General features: G+C 44.6%; 2 protein-coding genes across 4 annotated transcripts; one reads left to right on the top strand and one right to left on the bottom strand.

Annotated features, from left to right (window-relative positions):
• The first annotated feature begins 3639 nt into the window (after window positions 1-3639).
• LOC103646073 (uncharacterized) lies at window positions 3640-17379 on the top strand. 3 transcript variants are annotated; one of them, XM_008670801.4, is made up of 24 exons: window positions 3640-4080; window positions 7890-8023; window positions 8110-8194; window positions 8301-8354; window positions 8439-8530; window positions 8619-8722; window positions 8943-9015; window positions 9184-9565; window positions 9996-10319; window positions 10398-10586; window positions 10675-10767; window positions 10856-10913; window positions 13495-13607; window positions 14441-14687; window positions 14777-14898; window positions 14979-15103; window positions 15191-15305; window positions 15438-15493; window positions 15751-15844; window positions 15919-16111; window positions 16188-16286; window positions 16417-16541; window positions 16619-16681; window positions 16892-17379. In XM_008670801.4, the coding sequence occupies exons 1-24, from the start codon at window positions 4042-4044 to the stop codon at window positions 16919-16921; spliced, it is 3009 nt and encodes a 1002-aa protein (XP_008669023.2). In that variant the 5' UTR covers window positions 3640-4041; the 3' UTR covers window positions 16922-17379. The 3 variants fall into 3 exon arrangements, with proteins under 3 accessions (XP_008669023.2, XP_020403774.1, NP_001337803.1); XM_020548185.3 differs by having other exon boundaries at window positions 6414-8023; window positions 16973-17353; NM_001350874.1 differs by having other exon boundaries at window positions 3828-4080; window positions 16973-17271.
• A 311-nt stretch (window positions 17380-17690) lies between these two features.
• LOC541987 (nucleosome/chromatin assembly factor D) lies at window positions 17691-25464 on the bottom strand. The gene is made up of 7 exons (NM_001111638.2): window positions 25329-25464; window positions 25133-25207; window positions 24969-25026; window positions 24834-24878; window positions 24664-24717; window positions 18164-18274; window positions 17691-18076 (listed from the first exon to the last, which is right to left on the bottom strand). Exons 1-7 carry the CDS (start codon window positions 25340-25342, stop codon window positions 18062-18064), a joined length of 372 nt encoding a protein of 123 aa, NP_001105108.2. The 5' UTR covers window positions 25343-25464; the 3' UTR covers window positions 17691-18061.
• Window positions 25465-26949: the final 1485 nt, after the last annotated feature.

Genomic DNA, 26949 nt, shown 5'->3' on the forward strand with positions numbered 1-26949 from the left:
GATCGGAATACTCAACCGTACCGGCTATCCCGGGCTGGTGATAGGAAGAGTCTAAGGGGGTAGGGGGTGGTGGTTATAGTGGAAGAAGATCGTGATTAGATAAACTGTCCGGAATCAGCAACCCGGAACGATAGTGGAGGCCACCCGGGAGGTGAAACTACCATAGAGGGGAAGGGGACAATAGTAGGAGTAGGTTGAGCCATCCATAACTTGAATAGAGTTGGCTCCACCATTCCAATCAACTCGAAAGCATTGCAATCCAATGTCAATTACAAGACGCCTATGAGAAAAGTAAGGCACTGGACCTTGGTCATGAGACTAGTGAGAAGCATCTCTCTATCTAGGGGGTGTTTGGTTTGCCTCTGCTAAAATTTAGCCCCTATCACATCGAATGTTTGAACCTCCGTTCGGGGTATTAAATGTAGTCGGATTATAAAACTAATTTCTCAGCCGAAGATTAAAAAGTGAGACGAATCTAGTACAGTTGGTTGGGTCTATATTTCATACTCCTATTTGAAAGTCAAACGCTTGATGTGACCCGGGCTAAACTTTAGTCCACAGAACCAAACACCCCCCTAATAGACATAGCAGTAATGAGCTTTAACTGCAACTCTTATTCCTATAGCCTAAAACTTAGCTTGTGTGTACAAATCAGGTAGGCCTTGTTCGTTTGTACGAAAATCAAAGAGGATTGATGTGATTAAATCATTTCCTATTCAATTTTGACTAGTAAGGAATTTAACCCTCCAATCTCTCTCAATCTACTACTAATCGAACAAGTCCTTATTTGGTTTTGTATTTTCTATGATAGATCATTAAATTTGTGGCTGCATATGCTTCAAATGACCCCTCTTCATTTAAATGTGGAACTAGTGCAGAATGTTGACATCATCAAACTCCCTTTTCAGGTATCAAGAATTCAAGACCCTAACAGCAGTTTAGCATAATAATGATTGGTTGATGTGACTCGGTACGAGGCTCCCAAATGAGTGGCCTTCTTCTGTAAATACGGGTTAGTAATTTAAAAAGAGACGGATGATTTATAGATGGTCTGAAGTATCATTCCTACCTGCGTGAGCCATCGGTTAATGCCACTTGATGCAGTGATGTTTGGTTGATCAAGGTCAATTTTCTCAAGGGTGGCTACCTGAAAGAAATCATTTTTTCATTAAGCCATAATCTGCCCAAGACTTAATGAGGACGCAAAAATGTTGAAATTACGTAGAGTTAACTTAACAATAAAGCGTAAATCACACCTATATCAGCAAGCGCTTCATGACTAGTGTTGGAGGAGGAACACTAACTAATAATCCAATAACCATCATTTAGGGCATTATCAGTAAGCACATATCATACCAGTTAAACTTGGATACAGATCCTTTCTTCAGAGCAAAACCATTAGTTCCGTTATCCTTCAGAGTAAGATCATTAGTTAGCTCTCTGAATACAGTTAGCTGTGTAGGATCATTAGTAACGTGTATTATTCAGAGAAATGCCTTGTTCTTGAATCATTCAGTTAGCGCTAACTTTTAAACAATGGAAGAAATACCTGGGCTCGTTATCTACGTACAAGAAGAACGAGGCCACCTTATTACTACCTCCGTTCACAGATTTATGTCCTCGTTGTTTTTTTCGAAAATTTCGACCACTCGTCTTATTCAAAACATTTATTCAAAAATGTAAAATTTCAAGTCAAGCATAAACTACCTTAAGGAATAAAACAAATCAAAAAATGATGACTCATTATTTTTTTGAATAAGACGAGGGATCAAAGCTTTTTTTTTAAAAAAAAAAGTCAACGGTGTCATATATTTATTAACGGAGGGAGTACAAAGTAAGACGCCGTAATGACTAAACGAGTTTGTAAAATAAAACCGTCTCATAACTCAATTTCTAAAATTAAAAAGAATCATCCGGTAGATGTGAAGAAACGAATAGCTATATATTCTCTAACTTGTGACATGCCTCCGATACAAAGGCCATATCTAGTATATTGCGTATATGATAGTGCAAAACACTGTTTTTGTATTATAGACGGTTCTATTTACAATACGAAGTTTGAAATAGAAGGTGATATAGGATATGTGACAGAAGAGTTGCTGAATCACAATGATTCCTCCTGAATATGAGCCTCAATAAGTACTAACTTTCTCATCCTCAATATTTAAAGAAGATAACCCTGAATACCAACTAATAATCTAGTAACATGTCATTCCGAGCAAAAATAAAAGGAATGCGTCGGTGGACCATCTCGAGCAGGTCCTCCACCTCGTCCTTCCCGGACGGCAGCACCGTGCCCTACGTTACGTCCACTATGAAGTAGAGTGAGTGAGTGACACCAGAGAGAGTGAGACACGATCGTTGTCATGGAAAGCCCTAGGCTGTCCGCAACGGATGCCGCGGGACGCCCTCTCCCCTTCGCCTGTAGCTGCACGGCGGCTACAGGGCAGCCGCTAGTGCTGCAGCGGCTCTCCCTAGCGAGCACTCTACGCAGAGGTAAGACTCTCTCTCCCCCTCGTTCTGGTGTGTGCCTCTCTCTCCCTCTAAACACTGTTCACGTGGGCCCATTTTCAATTGTTAGTAGATAAAAAATTTATAGTAGATGAAAAGTATGTATAAAAAAATGATATTTTATAGTGTAGTAGGATATAGGGGGAGTATTTAGGGGGAACCGCTGCGGGAGATGAAAAAATAGGGGGTGAAATGTTGATGATATGACCCAAAAAAGTGATATAGGGGGAAAAATTTAGAGGGAACGGTTGCGGATAGCCTTACATCCGATTCCTCTGGTCCCCCATTCACTCCCACGGCTTCTAAACTGCCGACGCATGGCATGCATCCGCTTGGCGCCCGCAGTTGGTGCCTGACAAATTTGGCGCCGGTAGATATGTACAGCACCTAATGGGTCTTGAAACAATGCTGCATCGGGCGCTCGTCCAAAACCAGCAACCACTGAAGACGCCTGCGAAAACGTCGCAGATTTGCTTCGGTGGCACGTTACCCTCTGCGCGAGCTGACATGGACATCGTATAATCCACTTTTTTTTTTCTGTCTGCCTGCGACAGATGCGACGCCAAGTGCCGGCACCCGATTGCGTCGGGTCGATGGCTCCCACGTTGGAGCACCGGAGGCTAGTTATTTTGTCGGTTGCGGTGGGCCGGTGGCCGGTGGACTCTAGTCTGCCTGCCCCAGTGATCTTCCTTTTAAGGGCCCCTTTAGTAGGGCTTATTTTTCAGTTTCGGCTCTAGCTCATGCAAAAGTTGTGCCAAACATCTCTTTTTCAAATGGCTTCACCAGTGAAGTGCTTTTCCAAAATGAACTAGAGGGCATGAGCCAAAAAAAGTGGCTCACCCGGCTTCAGCTCACGTCATTTTTGCACAATAGCCCTCCCACCAGTCCAAATTATTATTTTTTGGTCCTGCCCTCAATCCTTAGCCACGTACAGGAGAGATAAACTATACAAGAGTCTTTCTGAAAAACAACCTATAAGCCGTTTTGCCAAATAATTTTTTAGAATGGTTTTGGCTCATCTAAAGAAGTGGCTTCACCTCGTGAGGCAGAGCCAAAGCCGTTTTTGGAGAAGCTAGAGCCCTGCCAAGGGGCCCTAAACCCCCTGCGCCCGCCCGCTCTTCTTCCCTTTCTTTCATTCTCCAGAGACCAAACTTGCCATGCCAGCGCAGTAGCCAGTCCAGTGAACACAACGCAGCGCAGAGCAGAAAAGGGCCAGGAAGCCACCAAAACCTGATCCTTAACTGCCCTCCGAACGCCAACTCATCCCCTCCCCCATCCTCCCCTGCCATCCTCGACGCCACGCCATCTCTCTCTCTGCCCTGCCTTGCGTTGTCTTGGTCGGTTTCGTTTCGATCCCGCTCCTGAACAGTACGTCGGCAACTTGGAGGGGGCGCTGCCTGCTTCTTCTTCCTCCCGTGAAGGGAAGGCGGGGTAGCCGATCTCGGCCCGAGTTGATCCGGTTGCGGGGGCTTTTCTCTCGCGTGGTCCTCCAGCGCGCCGCGCCGCGCCGTGAATCGACAACCGGCCACCATGTTCGTCAAGAAGCTCGTGGAGAGGGCCTCCAAGAAGGTACGTACGGGTCACACCTGCGCTCTCCCAGTTGTCGTCTCTTGTTTTTCTGCCTGCCGTCTCTTGGCTGAAGCAGTGTGGTCTGCGATACATACCATGGAGTAACGCATTAGATAGATAGACACTACAGATTAGATGTAGAATACGCTGATGAAATTTGGGGCTGCGGGCGAATCCAACTTCCATGCGGGCTCTCCGGCTCTCAGGACAGGAATCGTTCCTTGGTTCTTCCACCTCCTGCACCGCGCTGGTTGAATCTGCACATCCTTCTCGATTCTTCGGTCGGAAAATCCGTCACTCCAAAAAATGTCACTATCCCGTTTCCCGTTTTTAATCGTTGTTTTTCCTTTGGAAACTAGAAAAAAGAACGTCCTCGCTCGCAGACGCCGTGCCGTATGGCTCGCTACACTCTGACAGAGACATTGGTTTTAATCGAAGCCCTGTTCGAATTCCAATCGTTTTCAAAAATGTACGTAGGACACCCAGGAAATCAATACGGCACGCGTAGAGCCATGTGATCCCATAAATGTCGAGCCAGTAGCATATTACTAGTTTATTCCCAGGCAGGCAGAAACCATCCCTACGTTACGTGTGGTGAAAGTGAAAAGCGAGGCTGGAGGGAGCTGGTCTGTGACAGGAAAGGAATAGATAGATAGAGCGGTCGAGATGGATAAGAGAGTTTGCATTGACGAGGTCAGATAGCAGTAGCAGCAGCAGTACGTGGATTGGCTGTTGATATATATACGACATGGCATCCTAGATTTAAAATGTCTGGCCGGTTCTTCGATATCAACAAGATCTGTTTATTCCAATGCGGCAATGCTGGGTTCAACGTATCAAACGCCGGCTTTGCATCGAGTCGCATCGCATTTGAGGATTGGGATTAGTTTAGCCTCCTCGCTTTTTTTTTGGGCTCTGGCCTGAAATGCTCAAACGATACCAACTGTTTTATTACCTAGCACGTTCCAGGGATGGGGAATCGGAGATGATGACTGTTGTTAAAATGCAGTTATAATTATATTTACTCAGAGAAATATGTTTATTAGGCCATCTCCAGGCCAAAATATTACACAGTAAAGTGTAAAATACAAAGTAAGATATAGTCGGGTGGCAAAGATAGTCTTATCGAGTGCGTTTAGGTAGACTGTTGGTGACGCGGTTTTCAGAGTTGGCTCGATCCGGAACATCTGGCGAGCTCAGAATGCCTCAAAAATACTGATGCGTGGAGGTGCGTGCTAGGTTGACGTGACCGGCCATGTGCGGGACTGCAAGGCCGGTGAGCAACTGGTCCACGAGACCCGCGGGTTGTGCCACGTAACCTTTCTCGTGGTCTCCCAGGGCCTTTTGCTAATCATTGCACAAAAAATCACTCTAGGGACACTCGATCGTTTAGCACTACCGTTCGTTTTTTATTCGGAGTCAAATTTATTTAGGGCTTGTTCGATTAGCTGCCAATCCACATAGATTAAGTGGGATTGGATGAGTTTAAATCCCAACTAAATCAAACCCTTTCTTAATTTTTTCCAATCCCATCCAATCCATAGGTAACGGGATTAACCGAACAAGGTCTTAACAATTGACACAACACATCAATTGTAAGAGGGATTAAAATACTAACGTGCTAACGTCAAATTTTGCTAGATGAATAACCGTGCCTTTCAATGAGAATATATAATATCACAACAACTTATATGTAAAATATGTACTATACTGTTATGAGAAAAAATATAATTTATTTATGATCCTGACTATACATAAATTTTGTTATTTTAATCTAGTTATTTCACCATTACATTGCAACCATCAGTAACATGCAGACTTTAATATATGTCACGATTTGCATTATCTCGTTGTTGGAGAGCATATCCCACACCTGCCAGAAGAAGTTCCCTCGTACATCGCCAGTCGTCAGGCACGCACTACCATATGCGCTTGCTTAAACAAAAAAGGCAAATGTGTGTCTGCGAAGAGAATTAAAGGTAGGTCGACACAAAACCTACCTCCGACGGTGGCGAGTATGACGGACTAGTCATTGTTGTCGGTCCTCCTCTGTGTCACCTCGGTGCCGAGATGACGCCATAGTCCTTGATATAGCAGTTGTCGAACGCGCACGACATGGTGAGTCCCGACGACACTTGGCTGGGCTGCCAGACGAAATGCACCTCGGGCTCATCAGCGAGGTAGTACGCCTGATCGTTGCACCACCGGATGCGCTACTCCTCTGCATACCTCATGTTCGAGAACACTCACACAGCGTCAGCAACGACCGTCGTCCCAGCGCACAAAAATTCATGACCAGTCAATAGCAACTTACATGACATGTTGGGCTTCAGGTGGATGATGAGCTTGACGGCGTGATGGCGCCGTTGTCGGATGCGGTGCCCAGATCAACCCGAGAGTCGTCGACGTTGGCGACGACCATGAGGTCCCCTGCTTGACGATGGACAGCCAGATGCAACCGCTCTGGACCGCGTCCAAGCGACGGCTGCGCCGGAGTTTGTCGTCCACGGTGGCACATGTGGCCATGTAGGATTGCTTTTAGAGGTTGAACTGCCAGTCGACAAGCTTCTTCTCGTCGTCGATGAGCGACGCCAACGCGAGCGACTCTTGCTACTGGTGTTTGTTCGGGGTTTCCAAGTATGAAACATGGATTCATCCTTGGCGTTGGTTGTGAAAATGACACACAAGTTAGATATATGGAAAAATATTATAGAGAATAAACGACATGCATGCAAAAAAAGAATTTAAGTTGAAAACATTATTCAAACAAAAGAAATTACATGCAAGACTCTTATTTAAATACTACTCTCTCCATCTAAAAATATAATTCAAGAATCTAAGTGATACTTATCTACTACTGTGCACTGTGCAAGGGTAGCAGGTGGCTTGAGGAGAGATGTAGTAGATGTTTTTCTTGACATGGATGTAGGAATACCCTTTCAGTCTTAATAAGTAGTAGAGATTTACTGAATACAAGATGAACCCCCTTTGACACTTAGATATGTTGCTAACAATTAATTAAACTTATATAAAATGCATTAACAACTACAATGTCAAATTAGTTTTTATTATAGTCTCACCTTCGTTCTTAGGCCACCTCCAACAGATCGTGTAAAGGGTCATGTAAAATATTGGTTTACACTATAAATTGCATTGTGCAAATTGGAGTTTGAAATAAAGAGTGAGATAAGAAGTCTGCCTAAGATAGTCTTAGGGTCTGTTTGGTTAGGCTGTGGCTATAAAAAAGCTACCGTGGGCTGTAAGATGTGAAAAAAAACTGTTGTGGACTATGAACCGCTAAAAAGCTAAAACTGTATAGTGAAAACAACTAAAAAACTTAAAAATATTTCACATCTATTTTTACGGTTCCATCCAAAAGCCGCTAAAAACAGATTCAGAGGTGGTTTCAGTTTTACACTGCAAGAAATTCGACTTTTAGAAAAAAATTGCTTTCTAGATCCAGTTCTTTGGTTTAGATTTTGGCTAGAGGGCAAAAGTCAAACCAAACATTAATTTGTTTTATCGAGAAAACCTCTTTTTATACTAGATATGTTGCCAGCAATTGATTAAGCTTATTTGAAAATACATTAACAATTACGATGTTAGATTACTTTTATTATAGTCTACCGGGATTTGTTTCCATAAAACATTTGTTTAAACCTGTAGATGTTAATACATTAGTAATATAATAAATAAACAAGTAAATTTTGAAATAGAGTAGCACAAGAACAAGACAAGTGGAAGCAGGTGCTGCTGTCTTCTTCTTCTTTTTTTTTTTAAAAAAAAATTAAAAGATCACTTCTGGGCAGCAACATATCGGCAGCATCAGCTCCCTTCGCCCCGAGAACGTCAGCCCGCGGCTAGCCTTCCACTACGGCGTCCCTGCGGACGCCGCCCTCCTTGCCTACGACCCCGTTCTCCACGTGCTCGCCGTCGCCACCAGGTAACAACACGGTCGCCGCCTCGCTACCTTCCGCTTCTGGCTTACTTCCCCTTTCTCCGACATCGCTGATGCGCCATTGCTTTCAGGAATGGACAGATCAAGCTGTTCGGCCGCGACAACACGCAGGCGTTGCTCCAGTCCCCCTCCCCTCTCCCTTCCAGGTTCTTGCAGGTACCACCGCGCCGCCCTCCCGTCGCCAATCCCACTGCTTAGTTTGCGTGTCCAATGTCGCGTGGCGAGACTTGGAGGCGACTCACTCTAAGCTGTCCCGTTTCAGTTTGCCGAGGGCCAAGGGGTTCTGCTCAATGTCAATACCCAGAACCAGATCGAGGTATTTTTTTTAAAAAATAATAAATATATTTGATTGCCGCTGTCGATTGTTAATCTGGAAGGGATCTTGTCATCTTGTGTGCAGGTTTGGGACATTGATGCGAAAAAACTCTGTTATCTGCACCCGGCTGAAAAGGCGATCACTGCATTCTCTGTGCTGCAGAAGAGCTTCTACATGTGAGTCATAGACTTATAGTTGTTGCCGACTCTGAGTCGGTGAACTCCAAAGGATTTAGTGCTCTAATGTGAATTCTGTGCCTGGCAGATATGTTGGAGATAGTTCTGGAAGTGTGTCCCCATTGAAGCTTGATTTGGCTCAGAGATGTCTAGCTGACCTGCCGTACTGGATTCCTTTTACTGAATCTTATGGTATGATGCTGCTAAACTAGAAATATCTGTCTAACTTGCTCATAATCAACTTTGTCAAGCAGTCTCATTTTTTGTATTTTTCCAGTATGTGGTTATATTCAAAGGTAGCAGAGATTGGTTTAATTTTTAGAATAGTTCTTGCAAAAAGAGCTGCCGTAATTGAAGTGGAACACCAAAATTTGACCCATTTTGTTTTTGGTTTTTTGTTTCTTTGCTGAAGGTTCCACTACCAGTGCCGGTAATGATGTGGAAGTAGTATTTGTTTCACCCCAGCCTTTGTCTGAATCGAACAGGTCAATCTCTTCCTAGTGCTCAGCCATATATCCTAATCTAGGATTAACAAGTTAATCCTGCATGTTCGATAAAAAACATCTTCATCTTAATAACCAATCTATTGCTGTTGCATTCCACTATTTGTAGGAATATAGAAAAGTCTCATTAAGATACACTCTTCTTCTCAGGGTGCTCATTATCTTCAGAGATGGGGTTATGAGTTTGTGGGATATTAAAGCTAGCAAAGCAGTATCCATATCTGGTAAAACTACGCAGCAGCAATCACAGAAGGAGGCTAAAAATGTAACATCAGCATGCTGGGTTTGTGCCAAGGGAAGCAAAATTGCTATCGGATACGATAATGGCGATTTATACATTTGGGCCATTCCTGAGGTTACAAGTACACAAAATTCCTCATCTATGGGTGGCCAGAATCTACCTATTCAGAGGCTTAACCTAGGATACAAGCTAGACAAGTTGCCAATAGTCTCTTTGCAATGGATCCCTAGCGATGGAAAGGCAGGCCGTTTGTATATCAATGGTTTCAATGATCATGGACACCTATTTCAGGTGGAAACACTGACCTTTACCAAAATAACTATTTAACTGTTGCTCAAATAATAGTTTGTAGACTGTCCACTTCCATAAATTTCAAATGCCATGTTATATCCGTCCTTGTACCTTTTTCTTATCATGCGGAGTTCTGTTCTAATAGCAATGTGCCTTATCATCTGTATGATTCTGGTTCATAATATCAATTCGGAATTAATGGTTTTATGGTTGGCTGATCTGCAAATTCAAATATCACCAATGACAAGGTAGACTGGCCAAAAAGTGTTTCTATTTCCCAGAAATATTTGAAAGTTGCCCCTTTCTGTACGTTGTTGGAGCCTGTATTTTCTTCCTAGTTTGTTGACTTATATGGATGATGTATCTTGATTGTTTATGTTCAGTAAGAACTGCATCGTTGTTCAACCTTCCACTTGGTGTTTATGAATAGGTTCTGATTCTGAATGAAGAGAGTGAGTCGCGAATTGTAAAGATGGTTTTGCCTATCGCTGAATCTTGCCAAGGAATGGAACTTGTTACAGGGCTTAGTGACCCAAATAAGCACAGACAAAGTGCCCTTGCACTCTTGTTGAAATCTGGTCACATCTGTTTATATGATGATTCAGAAATTGAGCGCTATCTCCTTCACTCTCAGTCTAGATCCCCTCCAACACTTCCAAACTGTTCATATGTGAAGCTTCCTTATGGTGATTCAGGCATCAGTGTTGCAAAGTTCTATACAAGTAACCCTGCAGCGTTAGCTTCTTTGGACGAGGCATGTATATATTTGGTATTTTCTTGCAAAAACTTTGAACTCTTTGATCAAGCCGTTCCTTCTTCTAATGGTGTGCAGGATTATTTTTCATCAGCTACCAAATATCCATGTCTGTTTTCAATGAAGGGTAAAGGTCAGACTTTAACAAGTTTTACCAACATTCATAAGACCCGGAACCTCTATATAACTGGACATCTAGATGGAACCATAAGCTTTTGGGATGCATCTTGTCCTCATTTGCTGCAGATTTTTATGATAAAGCAGCAGGTTCCTTCAAATCACAATAACTTTGGAGCATTCTTAATTATGCATTTGCATACCAGTTAATATATTGGCTACTTTGATAATTGTGCAGAATAAAGACGATACATCAACTGGTAACCCTATCACATCATTACAGTTTGATATGTCCTCTAGCATTCTATTGTCTGGAGAAAGGAGTGGAATGGTAAGCTATTTTATGGCCATGACATGGCTTCTAGTTTCCATGTATGATGCACTGCACTGCAATAAAGCTTATTTCCTCTTATTTATAGGTCCATATTATCACATTCAAAAAGGACTCCAGCGACAACATATTCTCCTTTTTAAATGGTACTGTTCTCACACTGTTCCTGAACCCAACATTTGGTGCTTCTACCTTGGTGTGCTTACTGTTGCTTGCATGGAAAATTACACTACAGCAGTATCTATACTGTCATTCAAAATGTTGATCTTTACCAGTTCGATGTGTACTTGCTCAGTAAAAATTGTGGAACGTGAGACTAAAGGATACTAGGCATTGGAAAATTACACTACAACCATCAATAGTGTCATTCAGAATGTTGACCTTTACCAATTTGATATGTACTTGCTCAATAAAAATTGTGGAACATGAGATTAAAGGATAGTAGGCGTAATTCCGGAGACTAAACCAGCCTAATTTCTAAGGGAGGAGTCCTAGCTTTAATGTATGGCAGGAGCTAAGGGGATGTCTGTTTTCTCTGCCCCTAATCCAGGTCGTTATGCTTCTAGGTCGGGTCATTTATTAGTTTTTCAAACAGGCGTAATGTTTAAACCATGTGCTGGTTTGTTATGGTTGCATCGGTGAGGGATTGGAAAGAAGTGTCGATAGGCAAGAATGTCGGTCGGGGGCCTCTGCCCACGGCTGAGCAAGAGGAGGGTTTATCCCTTCTAATTCTTGCCTACTTTATTTCTAATAGATTACATAAATAGGCTAGCTGGCCGGCTGTTCGCCCCTGTCTAGCTAGAGATCCTCATCTCCTTAAAGCTCCTAAAAACTCTCAACAAACTACTAACTGATAACCTTCCTAGATAATCTCAACTAATCTTATAATCTTATCTCTAACTATCTTTATCTAATCCCCCTTGGAGGGCCCATGGCTGCTGCTACCACAGCCCCTCCATGGGTCTCCTTAGGCCCTGACACTACACCCCTCCTGGACAAGCAGCTCGTCCTCGAGCTGCAGCATGACGGGTGCTTAAAGACCGAGTCTACGTGACCCAAAACCAGACACCTAGAAGACAACCTTTTACATCTCGGCTTATCTTATTATTCCGAATCTGAATTTTTTTACCCCATAAGGCAGGCACCCTCCACACATTGGACTTGCACGTGTGCAGCCACCTGGATCCCATGGACTCCATCTGGACGAAAGGGGAGCACATGGGCGAGCACCTGAAATAGGTCGCAACATAACCAGCGGAGGCACCCTCGTGGCGGCCGGTAGCGGAATGTGGTGGCGCTAAACAGTGCGCCCTTGCCGATGATGAGGGGAGTGCCTTCCCTACCGCCGCTGCCGTAGAGTTGAAGTTCGTCGCCCGCGGGACACATACCATGCTCGCAGTTGGAGATAGCGGCCCGGTGCCGCTGCTGATGGTCGGCTGACAGGGCGAGGTCGCGCCCCCATGTGCCGAGGTCAACCGTCACCAAGGCTGCCTCGAGCATCTGCCGGCATCTCACGCACTCTCCGTCGTGCAAGGAAGCCACGAGCAGTAGCCTGTATGCCCACAGCCGCCGACGTCTGGAGTCGTGTGGACAACGCCAGCTGCTGCTCATGTTGCACTGCTACCTTGATTTGTAGCAGCCCCTACTCAACCATCCGGAGCGAGGCCTGCATCTTTGCGAGATCAGTCCTTATGTTGGTCCACAAGTCCTCCATCGATGGAGCTGGTGATTGTTGAGCCGTGGCTGCCCCTAGTGACGTCGCCCATGGGGACGGAGACGCTGTCAACAAAGATGATGTCACGAAATTTGGTGTTGTCCCTGGAGATGGGCACGCTGGCGTCCAGGATGTGGTGACAAAATTGGCAGGCGATGCTGCCCATGGAGATGGGGATGCCGATTGCCAGGATGGCGTGACGAAGGTGGCATGCGGCGCAACTCATGGAGATGGGGACGCCGGTTGCCAGGACGGCGTGACGAAGGTGAATAAGTGTATAAGTGGATTTGCCTAACTTTCCTTCTTGTTCGAGAAAAAAAGTAGAGTTCTAGACAATTGTTATTGTTGAAGTGTATAAGTGGATTTGCCTACCTTCTCCCAACAGATTAAACTTTTGGATTGAACTGATTACTGCGTTCACTCTAACATGATATCAAAGCCAGAGACCTCGAGTTTTGTGTCTCCGCTTCTTTATTTTCACGTTTGCGCCTTCCTCTCTAGCTGCATGTGAGTGGGGGTGTTTGTGTCTCCACCCCTTTATTTTCACATTTGTGCCTTCCTCTCTAGCTGCACATTACAGGAGTTTTAAAGTGTATAAGTGGATTGCCCACTCTAACAATCATCATCATCAATTTTATTATAGGGTGAGACAATGAGTGGGTGATGATATCTCATGCCCTGTGTTGAAGATATATAATAATGTAATAATTATCCTTTTCACATTAGTGATATTAGTAACTTAGTATAGAAGAGATGTGTGGGGTTTTCCTGCAGATATGTTCCTCAATAGAAAAGAAATATGATATGTTGTTGGTTAAGAATGTGTATCTTTGGTTGGTTGGATGATGTCTACAAGTGGATTCATAGATGCAGATATAAGAGACTATGTAAACATTGGTATTCTTTGTCTTATCATTTGGATGAACGAAATATTTTTCTTCATGACATCTTTAAACACATGAGTTTTCAAGTTTATATGTTCTATTTATTTACATGATCAAATAATTTGACAGCAAAGCAAGGAGACAACTATGATGTCAGAAGTATAAAGCTCAAAGGTGCTGTAACCACAATGTCTTCTATCTCAAAATCAAAGCATTTTGCTGTTGGGACAGAAAAAGGAATTGTAAGTAATCTATTGTGTAGTTTGTACAGAACATTCTTTTTTTTTGTGACTGTGTAATCCCTATGCGCTACGAAAGGGCATCTAGCTGAGTTGGGTATATGGTCTGAGTAGCACTCCTTAGATCCCGAGCTCGACTCCTCGTGAAAATTTCAGGCTAGGGTTGAAAAAACTGCCGTATGTTCTACACCAAAGTACATGTCTAAGGCCCGGCTCCGTTGTAATCCCTATGCGCTGTTTGGTCAACAAGCTGGACGACCCAGTAGCCCACACAATTTTAGAGCGTAGGTTTGAATGTAGACTAGTAGAGTTCATCCACGTATATTCTAGCATTGATGACAGAAACTTATTTTCTCTTGATTAATAATATTCAAATTTTAAGGGTTTTTATAGTGCCTTGAACCCCACATGTGTTGTTCCATGTAAATAGATAAGGCAGCCTCCTCTGTCTCACCAACATGTTTGTGATTTTGTGTCCTAGTTTCTGAAACAAGAGTCAGAACCATCAAATATTGGTATGTGGTTGCTATGCTACATGAGTGAAGTGAAACTAAATGGTTACAAACAAGGTTAGCAGATTATTGTTCTTTTTTTTTAAAAAATAGCAACCATGGAATCTCATGATGGCCACAATAAATTAACATCCACAGCTTGCAATGATCAGTATCACGGATATCAATATGTCACTGCTGAATCCATAGAGATAAATGATATATTTAAGCATATATCTCATGGATTTTACTTCATTTATACGTGGCTCAGATTTGTTAGGCTCTATCTGATCCTAATGGTCTAAGCCAACAAAATCCTATGATGTCACAAAATCCATGTTTCAGGTATCAGTTATCAACGTAGAAGATGCTACAATATTATATCAAGAACAGTTTGAGTGTCGACTGCCTGGTGGAATCGCCTCTTTGCAATTTGAAATCTATAGCCATAATGGATATGACAAGGACATTTTGATAATAGCGATGGAAGATTCATCTATTTTTGTTATCGAGGAAGAAACGGGGAAACTTTTGAACCCCAACCCAGTTCAGACAGACAAACCCTCTAAAGCCATCCTTCTGCAGATGTTGGGTGCGCTTTATGGCATTGCATACTTATCAGTTTTTGTTGTATACATAAACTACTGATATTCTAAGTCCTTGTATAAAATTGTGTGACAGAGTTATCGCCCATTGACACACCAGCAGTTTCAGATAACCAAGATACAGTATCGAAGGAATCATTGCTGCTACTTTGCACTGAAAATGCGATCCGTTTGTTTTCCTTGGGCCACGCAATTCAGGTATTTGTATCCCTAATTATATGCCACCTTTTTCTTTAACATGAGTTGCTGTTGTTCTTATGATTCTATACTCCATTCAGGGCACAAAGAAGATAATCAATAAGAAGAAATTGAGCAGCTGTTGTTGTTTCGCCTCTCTTATTCATAGTTCTTCTAATGACATTGGACTTATACTCGTCTTCTCCAATGGGAAACTTGAAATAAGGTGAGGCAACAATTTACTTAAAGACTTCTCGATGTGTCTGTGCCTCTGTGGATACTAAAGTGACGTCAATGTGCATTGAAACTGCAGATCCCTGCCAGACTTGTCCTTGTTGAAGGATGCCTTTTTACGAGGTTTTGTGTACTCAAGAAACTTGAATTCAAGTAGTTCCATAACATGTTCATCTGATGGAGAAGCCATCTTGGTATGCTCTGCGCCTGCCCATCCATTTCCCAGACTCTTCATTGTTTAAAGCCTTTATCTACGAAACAGTGTTTAAATTTTTTTAGTTGTAAAAAATGTATTGTCTTATAAAATAATCGAATTAATTTTACAGATTAATGGAGAAGAGACCTATTTTTTCTCTACGCTCTGCCAGGATGAGATATACAGGTATGTTGCTATGTCATAGTTAGTATGTATTTTATAGTTATTATCTGGTTGAGAAGCTCATCTTTTGTCCTGAAAGCTCTGTTATTATCTGGTTGAGATCCATGGGTTCATGATTAAGCTATTGCCATAATTACCAATGTATAACCTAATAATTTCAGAAAGGAATTTCAATTCTAGATCTGAAAACCTAGATGCAGCTTCTTTTAGTTATTTTCAAGATTGGCTTATGATATCTGAGTAATATGGTCCGTATACAGGCACGTAGACAGCATTAGTACAGTGTACAGAAAAGAGAACTCAACCAGGGAAGACTCTTCTTTTGTAGTGAAATCTCCTAAAGAAAAGAAAAAGGTAATTAATTGATAGTAGACAATTGGAAGCCATCTGCGTAACTTTTCTTACAATGGCAGTATGGAACTCAACAGGGTCTGTTTGGAATGATTATGAAAGATAACAAAGGAAGCAAATCAAAAGAAAGTGATGCAATTGGCAGCGAACAATGTATTGCAACGACTTCTGAAGAGCTGGCTTCAATATTTTCATCAACTAACTTTGCTCCGCCATCTGAGGGAAGGAACAGTTCACTACGAGATGATGAAAATGCCGAGCTGGACATAGGTACATGCTATTATTTTTGCTATTACTTGTGTAGCAGTATATACTTATGTTTATAGTATATATTTTTTGTCTGAAGATGATATCGACATTGATGACAACCCACAGAAGCCAAAAGGTCCACATTTCCCTGGTCTAAGCAAAGATAAAATCAGCAAGGGACTCCAAACCCTTAAAGGTCAGTAAAGTACACTTATAAGATGTTCATAAATTTGTAATCCACTGTGTGGCTTTGTAAAATTGGGTTTTGATTCAAACATATTTAAAAACAATGTGTCGTATGATCAAGTCAATTAATGCGCTTTCAGGAAAGTTGAAGCCCAAGACTGAAGAAAAGATAAGCTCGGGAAACAAAAAAACTGAAGATGAAACATCAGTGAGTCAAGTCGATCAGATAAAGATGAAGTATGGATATGCAAATACAACAAATGATGTAAGTTAACTAAGCTCATCAGCAGCCATCTTTTGGTTGGTTACCATTTGCCAATCTCTTTTCATGTTTGTGAACAGGACTCAACCAGTGTCACAAAAATGATTGGGAACAAGCTGCAGGAAAACATGAAAAAGTTGGAGGTAAGATGCTTATGCTTCTCTAACCAGACCATGCGGTTAGGAAACCAGGCTTCAAGGTGCTTAACTTAATCAGATGTACTACTATTGTTCCGTGGTTCCTGTTGACAATGATGCTCTGAACAGGGTCTTCAGTCTCTAAACTCCTTGTTGCTACTCATTCGTTACCAGTTCTGTATTTGTTTAACCAAAAGTCCATAACAAAACCTGCAGAAATATAGAATGCTTGCTACTGTCACCTGATAAAAGAAGCAACAGACGGACAGTTAACGTGGACCAGTGTGCTTTCTTCAGGGCATTAACCTTCGAGCTGCCGATATGGCGAGCGGCGCCCAGTCATTCTCCACAATGGCAAAAGAGCTACTCCGGACAACAAAGAACGAGAAGGGGACCTCATAATCACCTACACCAATTTCCCCTCCTTTGTATAGTTCGTCTTTTCCTTTTTTTTTCATCCCTGGATCGTGGATCTGACGATCTGGACCTCCCCGTTGTCAGACTCTAAATAGTGAATGGAGTGTAAGTGACTGAAGTACCCTTTACATCTTGGTATAGGGTAACAGCAGGGACTTCACATAGTTATTTTTTGCCGCGGCAATGTCGACTCTACCGTCTACACTCGAATGAGGATTGATACCAAATATTTGTTATAAAGAAAGGTGTTTTCAAAGGTAACACGAAGAAGCTTATGCCTTTTTGAAGGGCTCTGGCTCCGATTTCACCTGCTAAGGCTGAGAGTTTCCAAACGCACAAAATAAATATATCAATTACGACTTTGATTCATTCATATCTTTTAAAATATATCAATAATAAATATAAAAATACCGTCATCTTAAAGTACGTTTTCTATGAATCTAAATATACATCACGCACATATATTTGTTGACTATTATTAATCTGGTTAACTTTTTCTAAATACATGCACATCTTAATCAATGGAATGGAGGGAAATACGAATATAGAACTTGGTAAAAATATCTCAAGGTTTAACAAATTTATATAAGCAACGATAGATATTTGTAATAGTACTAAATAAGCATCATTAGAATCAGATCCCACAACATGATTTTAGCCTGACCATCTGATGTTGCTGCAGCTGCGTAGCACCACAGGGGGCAGCATACCTCATTGACTACAAACCAACTCTTGGGTAGTCACCCAATAAGTCGATAAAACAAGAAAACAACTGTTTACACATGCTGACGAGGCTGGCAAAAGTATCCGGCTCTTCGGGTTAAAGGGGAACTCCAGCATGCCATACCCTAAGGTACCATCATGTACAGATTTTCCTTACAGCATATAACATCAAAAGGAACAGCATATAGAAAAATAAGTAAAGCAGCAAACACTCAATTGCAAAGCTGCTGTTCCCCATCGTACTATTTACTCATCCTCGTCCTGCAAAGAACAAATTAAGCTGATGTTAGCAACAATTGCAAATCTGCATTATTGTACCACCTATTATGATGCATGGGTTGTATATACCTCATTACCATCCTGCTCATCATCCTCAACCTCAGATTTTGACTTGTTAGAACCTTCTGCTTCATCTCCCTCCCGAACATCAGCTTTGGCCTTCTTGGAGCTAGTGTTCTCCTGATTAAAACAACAACACATCATCACTAAACAGAAAGAATAAAGCCCATGAACTACAAGGCCATTATTATGGAATTTGAGACTGTAAGTAGAGGAACTTAACTCTCATCCAGAGGATGACACTACGAGTTACGGCAATTTTCGTTTATTTCTCACACAATATTCAAATGCCATATCCATCTAAGGGTTGAAGACACATATTTATAGCCCTAGAGGCTGCACTACCACGCTTTCTCACACACACTACACAGCATGATTATCCTCTAGATGCTAAAAGCTAAAAGAGACTAAAGAGGACAGTCAAAAAGCTATTGTTGTCCTCTAGATGCTAAAGAGACTAAAGAGGACAATCAAAAAGCTACTGTTGTACTCTAAATGCTAAAGAGACTAAAGATGACAGTCAAAAAGCTCTTGTTGTCCTCTAGATGCTCAAGACTTATTCCATCATTCTCCTCCTAAGTCTTGGGCGTCGTCTTGTGGGAAAGTTGGGTCATCCCGGACCTAGAGCAAAGCTCAAGAAACTTGATCCTCCCAAGGAGCTTGGTGAGCAGGTCTACAAGCTGATCCTTGGTGCTGATGTAGTGCGCCTTGATGCTCCCTTCTGTCAAGCAGTCTCAGATGAAGAGGTATCTCACCCGGATGTGCTTGCTCCATTCATTGAACACGGGGTTCTTGGCCAATGCCAGAGCGGACTGGTTGTCCACCCTGAGTTCCACCGCTCCAGTGTCTCTCCCGAGGAGATCACAGAGCAGTCGAGCCAGCCAGAGCGCCTGAGTCGAAGCAGTGGAGGCCGCTATGTACTCGGCCTCGTAGCTGGACATGGCCACCACCTGCTGCTTGACCGACTGCCAGCTAATGAGGCACTTGCTGAGGAAGAAGAGGATCCCGCTTGTGCTCTTGCTAGTGTCGATGTCACCGGCGTGGTCGCTGTACCCGACAAGGTGTGCCTCCCTAGGGCACCTTGGGTAGTAGAGACCGTGGTCGAGAGTCCCCGCAACATAGCGGATGATCCTCTTCACAGCCTGCTCATGCTCCGTCGTCGGTCGCTGCAGAAACCGACTAACGTAGCCGACGGAGTATGCCAAGTCAGGTCGTGTGTGGACGAGGTAGCGAAGGCTCCCCACAAGACGCTGGTACTGTGTAGCATCCACCTCCGTCGTGTTGTCGCGACTGAGCTTCAGCCTCTCCTCCATCGGAGTGAGAGCTGAGTTGCAGTTGGTGAGCCCAGCCAGCTCAACAATGCGCTTGGCGTAGGCGGTCTAGCGAAGTGTGATCCCGGAGTCTCCCTGGTGCACCTCAATCCCCACGTAGGAGAGATGCCCCAGGTCACTCATTTGAAAGGTGGCCTTCATCTCTTCCTTGAATGCTGTCACCTCTGCATCCTTGGCGCCGATGATCACCAAGTCGTCGACGTAGACACCCACCAGCAGGGCACTTCCTCAATTGCCCCGCCGATAGATGGCTGCCTCGTGCGGGCTTGGCGTGAAGCCCATTCCTTTGAGCGTGGAATCCAGCTTGGCATTCCATGCCCTCGGTGCCTGTCGCAGGCCATAGAGAGCCTTGCGCAGGCGCAACACCTTGCCCTCCTTGCCAGGGATCGCAAAACCTAGCGGCTGGTGTACGTAGACCTCCTCCTTTAAGTCGTCGTTAAGAAACGCCGACTTGACGTCCATGTGATGAACGTGCCAGCCCTCCTGGGCTGACAGCGCAAGGAGTCGCACGGATTCCATCCATGCCACAGGGGTGAAAGCATCGTCGAAGTCGATCCCCTCCTGTTGTAAGAAATCGCGTGCCACCAAGCGAGCCTTGTGCTTAACGATGGCGCCGCCCTCCTTGCCAGGGATCGCAAAACCTAGCGGCTGGTGTACGTAGACCTCCTCCTTTAAGTCGTCGTTAAGAAACGCCGACTTGACGTCCATGTGATGAACGTGCCAGCCCTCCTAGGCTGACAGCGCAAGGAGGAGTTGCACGGATTCCATCCGTGCCACAGGGGCGAAAGCATCGTCGAAGTCGATCCCCTCCTGTTGTAAGAAATCGCGTGCCACCAAGCGAGCCTTGTGCTTAACGATGGCGCCGACTTCATCCCTCTTCAGTTTGAACACCCATTTAAGGGTGATCGCGCGATGACCATGAGGGAGATCAACGAGCTCCCAGGTGCGGTTCGTCTCAACCGCGTCCATCTCCGACTGCATTGCGGCACGCCAAGCCGCGTGTTTCTCGGCCTCCGCGAAAGACCGAGGCTCGCCATCGTCGCATGCAAGATGCAACTCTCCTGCCAAAATGCGAGACGTCGGGCCCGGCACCGACGGGTCGATGAGAAGGCCCTCCACCTTTCGATACCGCAACGGCTCGTCGTCGTAGCACGCGTCGACGCGCTCCTCGTCGTTGGAGAGCGGGGTCACGAGCTCCACTGGGTCATGTTCAACACGAGCTGGCGTCGGAGAGGATGTTCCCGGGGAGGGTACCGTCGGTGTTGGAGTACGTGGTGACGGAGAGCTCGCTGGAGCCGGAGTCGTGGCTGGATGGCGTGGTGGCGAAGAGCTCGTTGTAGCCGGAGCTAGAGAGCGTGGCGTTGTAGTCGGTGGAGACTTTGGGGCTGGAATTGGCCTACTCAAAGAAGGGTCACCTACTCCCCGGCTCTCTCAAAGTGGACGTACTCGATAGTGAAGTCGTCGTACGTCGGAGTCGTGCCGTCGTCCACTGCCTTGTCCCAGGCCCATCCTCGCCCTTCGTCGAACACTACGTCGCGCGCCGTGCGCACACGCAGTGTTCCTGGGTCAAGGATGTGGTAGGCCTTCGAGCCCTCCGCGTAGCCAATGAACACCCCTGGGGTGCTCCTGTCGTCAAGCTTGCCTATGTGGCCAAGCTCCTTGGTGAACGCGAGGCAGCAGAAGACCCGTAGGTGAGAGACTGCCGGCTTGCGCCCATGCCAAGCCTCGTACGGTGTCATCCCGTTGAGAGGCTTGGTGGGCGAGCGGTTGAGGGTGTAGACCGCTGTCACCACCGCCTCTTCCCAGAAGACAGTCGGCATTCCCCTCTGTTTGAGGAGAGCCCGAGCCATCCCCACAACCGTCTGGTTGCGCCGCTCGACGATGCCGTTCTGCTGCGGGTTGTACGGCGCGGAGTAGTGGCGCTGAACGCCCTCATCCGCGCAGTACGACGCGAACTCAGTCGACGTGAATTCGCCGCCGTTGTCGGTGCGCAGCACGGGCAGCTTGCGGCCGCACTCCGCCTCCGCAGCGACCTGCACACGCCTGATGGCGTTCGCAGCCTCTCCCTTGCTACCAAGGATCATCACCCACATGTAGCGGGAGAGATCATCGACGAGCAGCAAGAAGTAGTGTCATCCTCCTAGTGTGGCTGGTGTCACCGGGCCACACAAGTCCCCATGCACGAGCTCGAGCCTCTCCTTGGCTCCGAAGCTCGACTGCTGGGGAAAGGGGAGTCGTCTCTCTGCTTTGTCAACACGCAGACATCGCAGAATTGCTCCACATGGTCAAGGCACGGCAGACCTCGTACCATCTCTGCTGACTCGGTCGCCGCCGCTGGGAGCACCGCCGGCGTGTCTACGCCCATCTGGGCTGTCGCCGCGTGCGCCCAAGCCCAGAGCGTCGTCGGCGCGTCGACGCCTATCTGGGCTGCCGCCACGCGCGCCGCCATGGGGATGTGTGGCTGCCCACTGTGCCGCCTGCTCTCGCGCTGCTTCCCTCGCCAGACTGAGCTCTTTGTCGGTGTTGTCGTCGACAGAAGCAGAGTTGTCGGCTCTACTGCCGCACAGAGCCTCAAGCTCTGCTACCGCCGCACGTGCAGCATCTGCCGCCTCCGCTGCTTCTACTTCCGCTCTCGCTGCTGCCAGTTCCGCCGCCGCCAGCCGTGCTGCCCTCGCCGCTGTCGCTGCAGCCGCTGCTCGCTCGCGTTCTTGTGCCGCGGCGACCTCGGCCTCCTGCTGGCGCCGCGCACTCAAAGTGACCGAGCGTAGGGACATGGTGGGCTAGTGAGGGGTCGCTGCGTGTGGAAGAGGCTGTCTCAGACGAAAGGCTGCACGTCTGAGTAGAAGAGGAAGGAACAGTTGGAGCTCTTGCTGTCGACTGAGTGTGGGGAGAGGCGCGGAAGGAGATGAGCAAGAGATGTTTAGGCTGCAGGATAGTTTGGCTCCGATACCAATTGTAAGTAGAGGCACTCTAACTCTCATCCAGAGGATGACACTACAAGTTGGGGCAATTTTCGTTTATTTCTCACACACTACTCAAATGTCATACCCATCTAAGGGTTGGAGACACATATTTATAGCCCTAGAGGCTGCACTACCACACTTTCTCACACACATTACACAACATGATTGTCCTCTAGATGCTAAAAGCTAAAAGAGACTAAAGAGGACAGTCAAAAAGCTACTGCTGTCCTCTAGATGCTAAAGAGACTAAAGAGGACAGTCAAAAAGCTACTGCTGTCCTCTAGATGCTAAAGAGACTAAAGAGGACAGTCAAAAAACTCATGTTGTCCTGTTGTCCTCTAGATGCTCAAGACTTATTCCATCAGAGACAGCAGTAAAATACTAAAAAGCTTTGTTTGTTGTTGTTGTTGGTTGTGCTGATAACATGGGGTGTCTAAGGGTGCGTTTGGTTGCAATGATAGGGCGTGACGGGATGGGACAATCCCTCAAATAAGGTTGTTTGGTTCAGTGTCAAGGGTTGGGACAAGACTATCCTAGTGTTGTCTCTAGTTGTCCCTCAAAATTGGAGGGACGAGAGATGACGCTAGAGGACGCCCATGTCCTGGCTGTTCCTCAACCAAACACACCCTAAGTTACTCGGCTATAAAAAATCAGCGCTTCTATTTGGACATCAGCATCAATTTCCCGTTTAGGGTTTTGGGGTTAGCCCCTTGTAATTATTGTGATACTGTCATACCCTTGTGTAATGGGTCAGGCCCAACAACTCTTGGTCTATTAATACAAGTCTCAACCCTAGTTAGGGTTAGGGTTTCCCACACTATCCATGTCTTCCTAATGTTCTCATTTTAAACTACATGTCAAGTAGGCAACTTCCAACCTAATTGAAATATGACTTTCAACTATGCTGGAGATGTTCCAAACAATAATTTGGAGAATCCTCAAATGGGAAAATTTTATCGTTTAAACCAAATACTCCATAGTAGAAATATTTCAGGTTGTAACATTGGGCTTATAGACATTTTTTGCCATGGTGGTGTCTTGCATGTGTGAACATGGGAAGCTAGGGTTAAGCGGTCAGCACCAGGTTCCCATGATACTAGAGCCAGATCAAGCTGCATTGAAGCGCACAGAATGGCAGGCTATAAATCTCCAAAAAGTGAACGCAAAATGGAAATAAATGGAAAAGTGACTCCTAGGATCATAAGTATCAGTGGAACACGTGGATGCCGTTGTTTCACCCAACTACTCAGATTCCATCAAGGGAGGATACAATGGTGCGGGGGTACCTACTCAACAAGAAAAATAACGGATGCACGTTAGTTAGGTCCCATGCTATTGGAGCCAACCCAGGTGCAGCAGCACTAGATGGAGCGTGCAGTCATGGGTACTCAGACAGTGATTTGGAATATTGGAATATGAGAACCGAAATCAAAGGAAAAAACTGACACCCCTAATTGTAATGTATAACAACACAACAAACAAGTAGAAACTTGCAAAAGCACATGCATGAGTGGTTGCTTTGCCCAACTACACGAATTCCACTGTGGGTGGGTGAGTGCGCGCGCGCGGCGGGGGGATGGGGGGTAACGGTACATTAAATCTCCATGACCACCATAACTGCTAACAGAAAAACGACAGACGCACATTAATTTCCTATGATATTGGAGCCAAATCCAGGTTCAATGGCATTGAATAGTGCAGATTTGCCAGAATTGGGAGGTGAGAATCCACAAGGTAAGAAAAGGAAAGCAACTCCGCAAATCATATTGTATTACAATGGACATGGTGACAACTGACAACTAACAAGCAACAGATAGTATGTGTGTAGGTCTTGCCTCCAACTACTAAGATTCCATTATGGGAGGATGAGGCCATGTAAAGATGGCCATGTTAGCAGCAGCAGCCAGCTCATGCACAATCCCTTAATTCATCTGAGTACCGGATTCCATCATGGAAGGATGTGATGGTGCAGGAGGTAACCACTTGCAAGATACATCATGTTCCCGTTAATTAGCGAAAACCTAGTAAGTTATTCCTTCCGTTCACTCGTCTTATTCAAATATGTAAAATTTTAAGTCACGCTCAAATGACCTCAAGTGATTAAACAAATCACAACACAATAAATGATAACTTGCGGTTTTTTTAATAAGACGAAATATTAAAGTTTTGGGAAAAAAAAACAACGGCGTCATATATTTGTGAACGGATGGAGTACCTTCTTGCTTGCTTTGCCATCCTGCTTCTTGCTACCGCCATACTTCGCCTTCTCCTAAACAAGGCAAACAACAAACAGCTTGAGACAAAAATATTTGTCTTCCCTTTTACAGGAAGGATACATACTAACTAATATGAGAAACTATATAAACATTTCAAGCATCTGTATACCTCATCCGACATAGAGCGCCACTTCTCCCCAGCCGCCTTGCTCACCTATAAGCAAAGTCACCGACGAGCAAAGGCATATACCAGCCACCTAAGCGAAACCCAGCTACATGCCTAGGGTGAGAAGAAGCAACTTACCTCCTTTACGCCCTTGAGCTCAGGGTGCTTCTCCAGGTACTGCGGCCTAAACTCAGCCCTAGCAACAACAACACAGAAAATTCAACAAAATCCTAAAAAGATTGAAAAGGTATGGTGTAGATCTGGAGACGCGAAAGGATGGGAAGAGGGACTGTAGGGCTTACAAAAACGCGAAGAAGGGGGTGAGCCCGCGCTTGGCGCCGCCGACCTTCTTGCGCTTGGCGCCGGTGGCCTTGAACCTTCGTCGGAAAAAACAAAAAACCACACGCATAGAAATCAGTCAGACAGTCACTACCCCCTGCAAGCCACAAACGAACTGCACAGAAGACGACACGACAGAAGGAAGGAGAAGCAACTTACGAGGTGTCCTTCATGGCGACGAGCGGTTAGGGTTTGCTGAGGGCTAGGGTGCGGGTGGGACTGGGGAGCGGAGGGGAAGGCTCTGCCGCTCTGGTATGGTTCCCTTGGGAAATGCGGTGCGTGAAGGTTGGGCTGGTTGCCTTCGGCGGTGTTTGGTTAAAGTTCAGTTCCTGTCACATGATGTTAATGACAAGTACTTTCCGTTTCAAAATATAGTTTTTTTAGCTTTTTTTCGTTCCATTCATTGGAATGATACAAAAAAACATTCATATATTAACTAATAAACGTATATCTAATCTAAAGACAAATAATATTTTAAGACGGATAAAGTATAAATATAATTATATAGATAAAGATTAAACAATAAAATAAATATATTAAACCTGATTAACTTATGATTAGTAGAGGTTTACTGTAATCTTATATAGGTAAATTATAGAGTAATTAGGCTTAATAGACCCCAAACTGTCAATTTGAGAAGTATGAGAGCTAAGAAATATAGCAAATGAGTCGAGACTCAAACATAATAACTATAGACCCAGAAGTGCTTAAAGAAATGCTTGGTGATCACCTAGGTGCTTTACAAAATACTTAGGTTGATTAGATCGCTATTTTTAGCGATTGATATAGATTTTGTGTAATGATTACAAATTTACAGGTGAGGAATAGACACCTCTACCCCTTGGTTCTTGCATGCACCATTATAATAGTTATACCAGGAGAGATTTTAAGTCTTACGATATCACATTAACTGTATTTATGGTGTGGCTGCCACCACGTACTGGAGGGAAGGAGGCCCACAAAGCTTCATCTAGGAACTCGACAGTGGAGACGATAGGGATCATTCTGGAAAGGCTAGGACCAAAGCACCTCTCACACGTGGAGAAGAACTATGCCTATCTATGAAGTTACCTTACCAGGATCTTGGTCCTCGCGTGAACATTCCCTTGAGTGGTGCCCCAACGAGGATTAAGGAGAATCTTGCACACTTCTTGATACCTTGGTAAAAATACTAACATGTAAATGTAAGTTTGTATCTCTATCGCACTTTATGCTTTCACAATTATATTGTGTTTTCTTGGTTACATGCTTTCCTTTCCTAATTTGGTTATAGGCTAGTAGATATATTTGGAACATAGGTTACATAACTTTTTGTTGTAGAGATATCAACACTCAGTTAAACCATAGTCACATTATTGTTGATATATATTATTGCCAACATCAAAACGACGACAAATACAAAGACTATGGTCGTTACATGTTTCCTGTTGAAACTGAGGCATCGGTTTTTGTTTAGATTTTATAGGCCATGAAGGAGACACTCAGAAACAAAAAGATACAGGAAAAGAAAATAGCAACTGTGCTTTCTATAGCTACTATGAATCTGTGTTAGTTGGGCCTTTGTTTTTCTAGCTTTCTAATGATCTATCTAAACCCATCTCGAACATGATCAAGGAAAAAGACACAACAACTCTAGTGAGACGAAACGAACACATGGCGCAGTGCCGGCCTTCTCGGTTCAGCTCTGCAAAATGAGAGCCGCTCGACTTCCTTACCAGTTAGACGGTCTGGTGAATTCGATATATAGTAATGTTAATCGGACATGCGTACCTCGTCGATT

This window comes from Zea mays, chromosome 2 (genome assembly GCF_902167145.1).
Source record: "Zea mays cultivar B73 chromosome 2, Zm-B73-REFERENCE-NAM-5.0, whole genome shotgun sequence".
NCBI lineage: Eukaryota > Viridiplantae > Streptophyta > Magnoliopsida > Poales > Poaceae > Zea > Zea mays.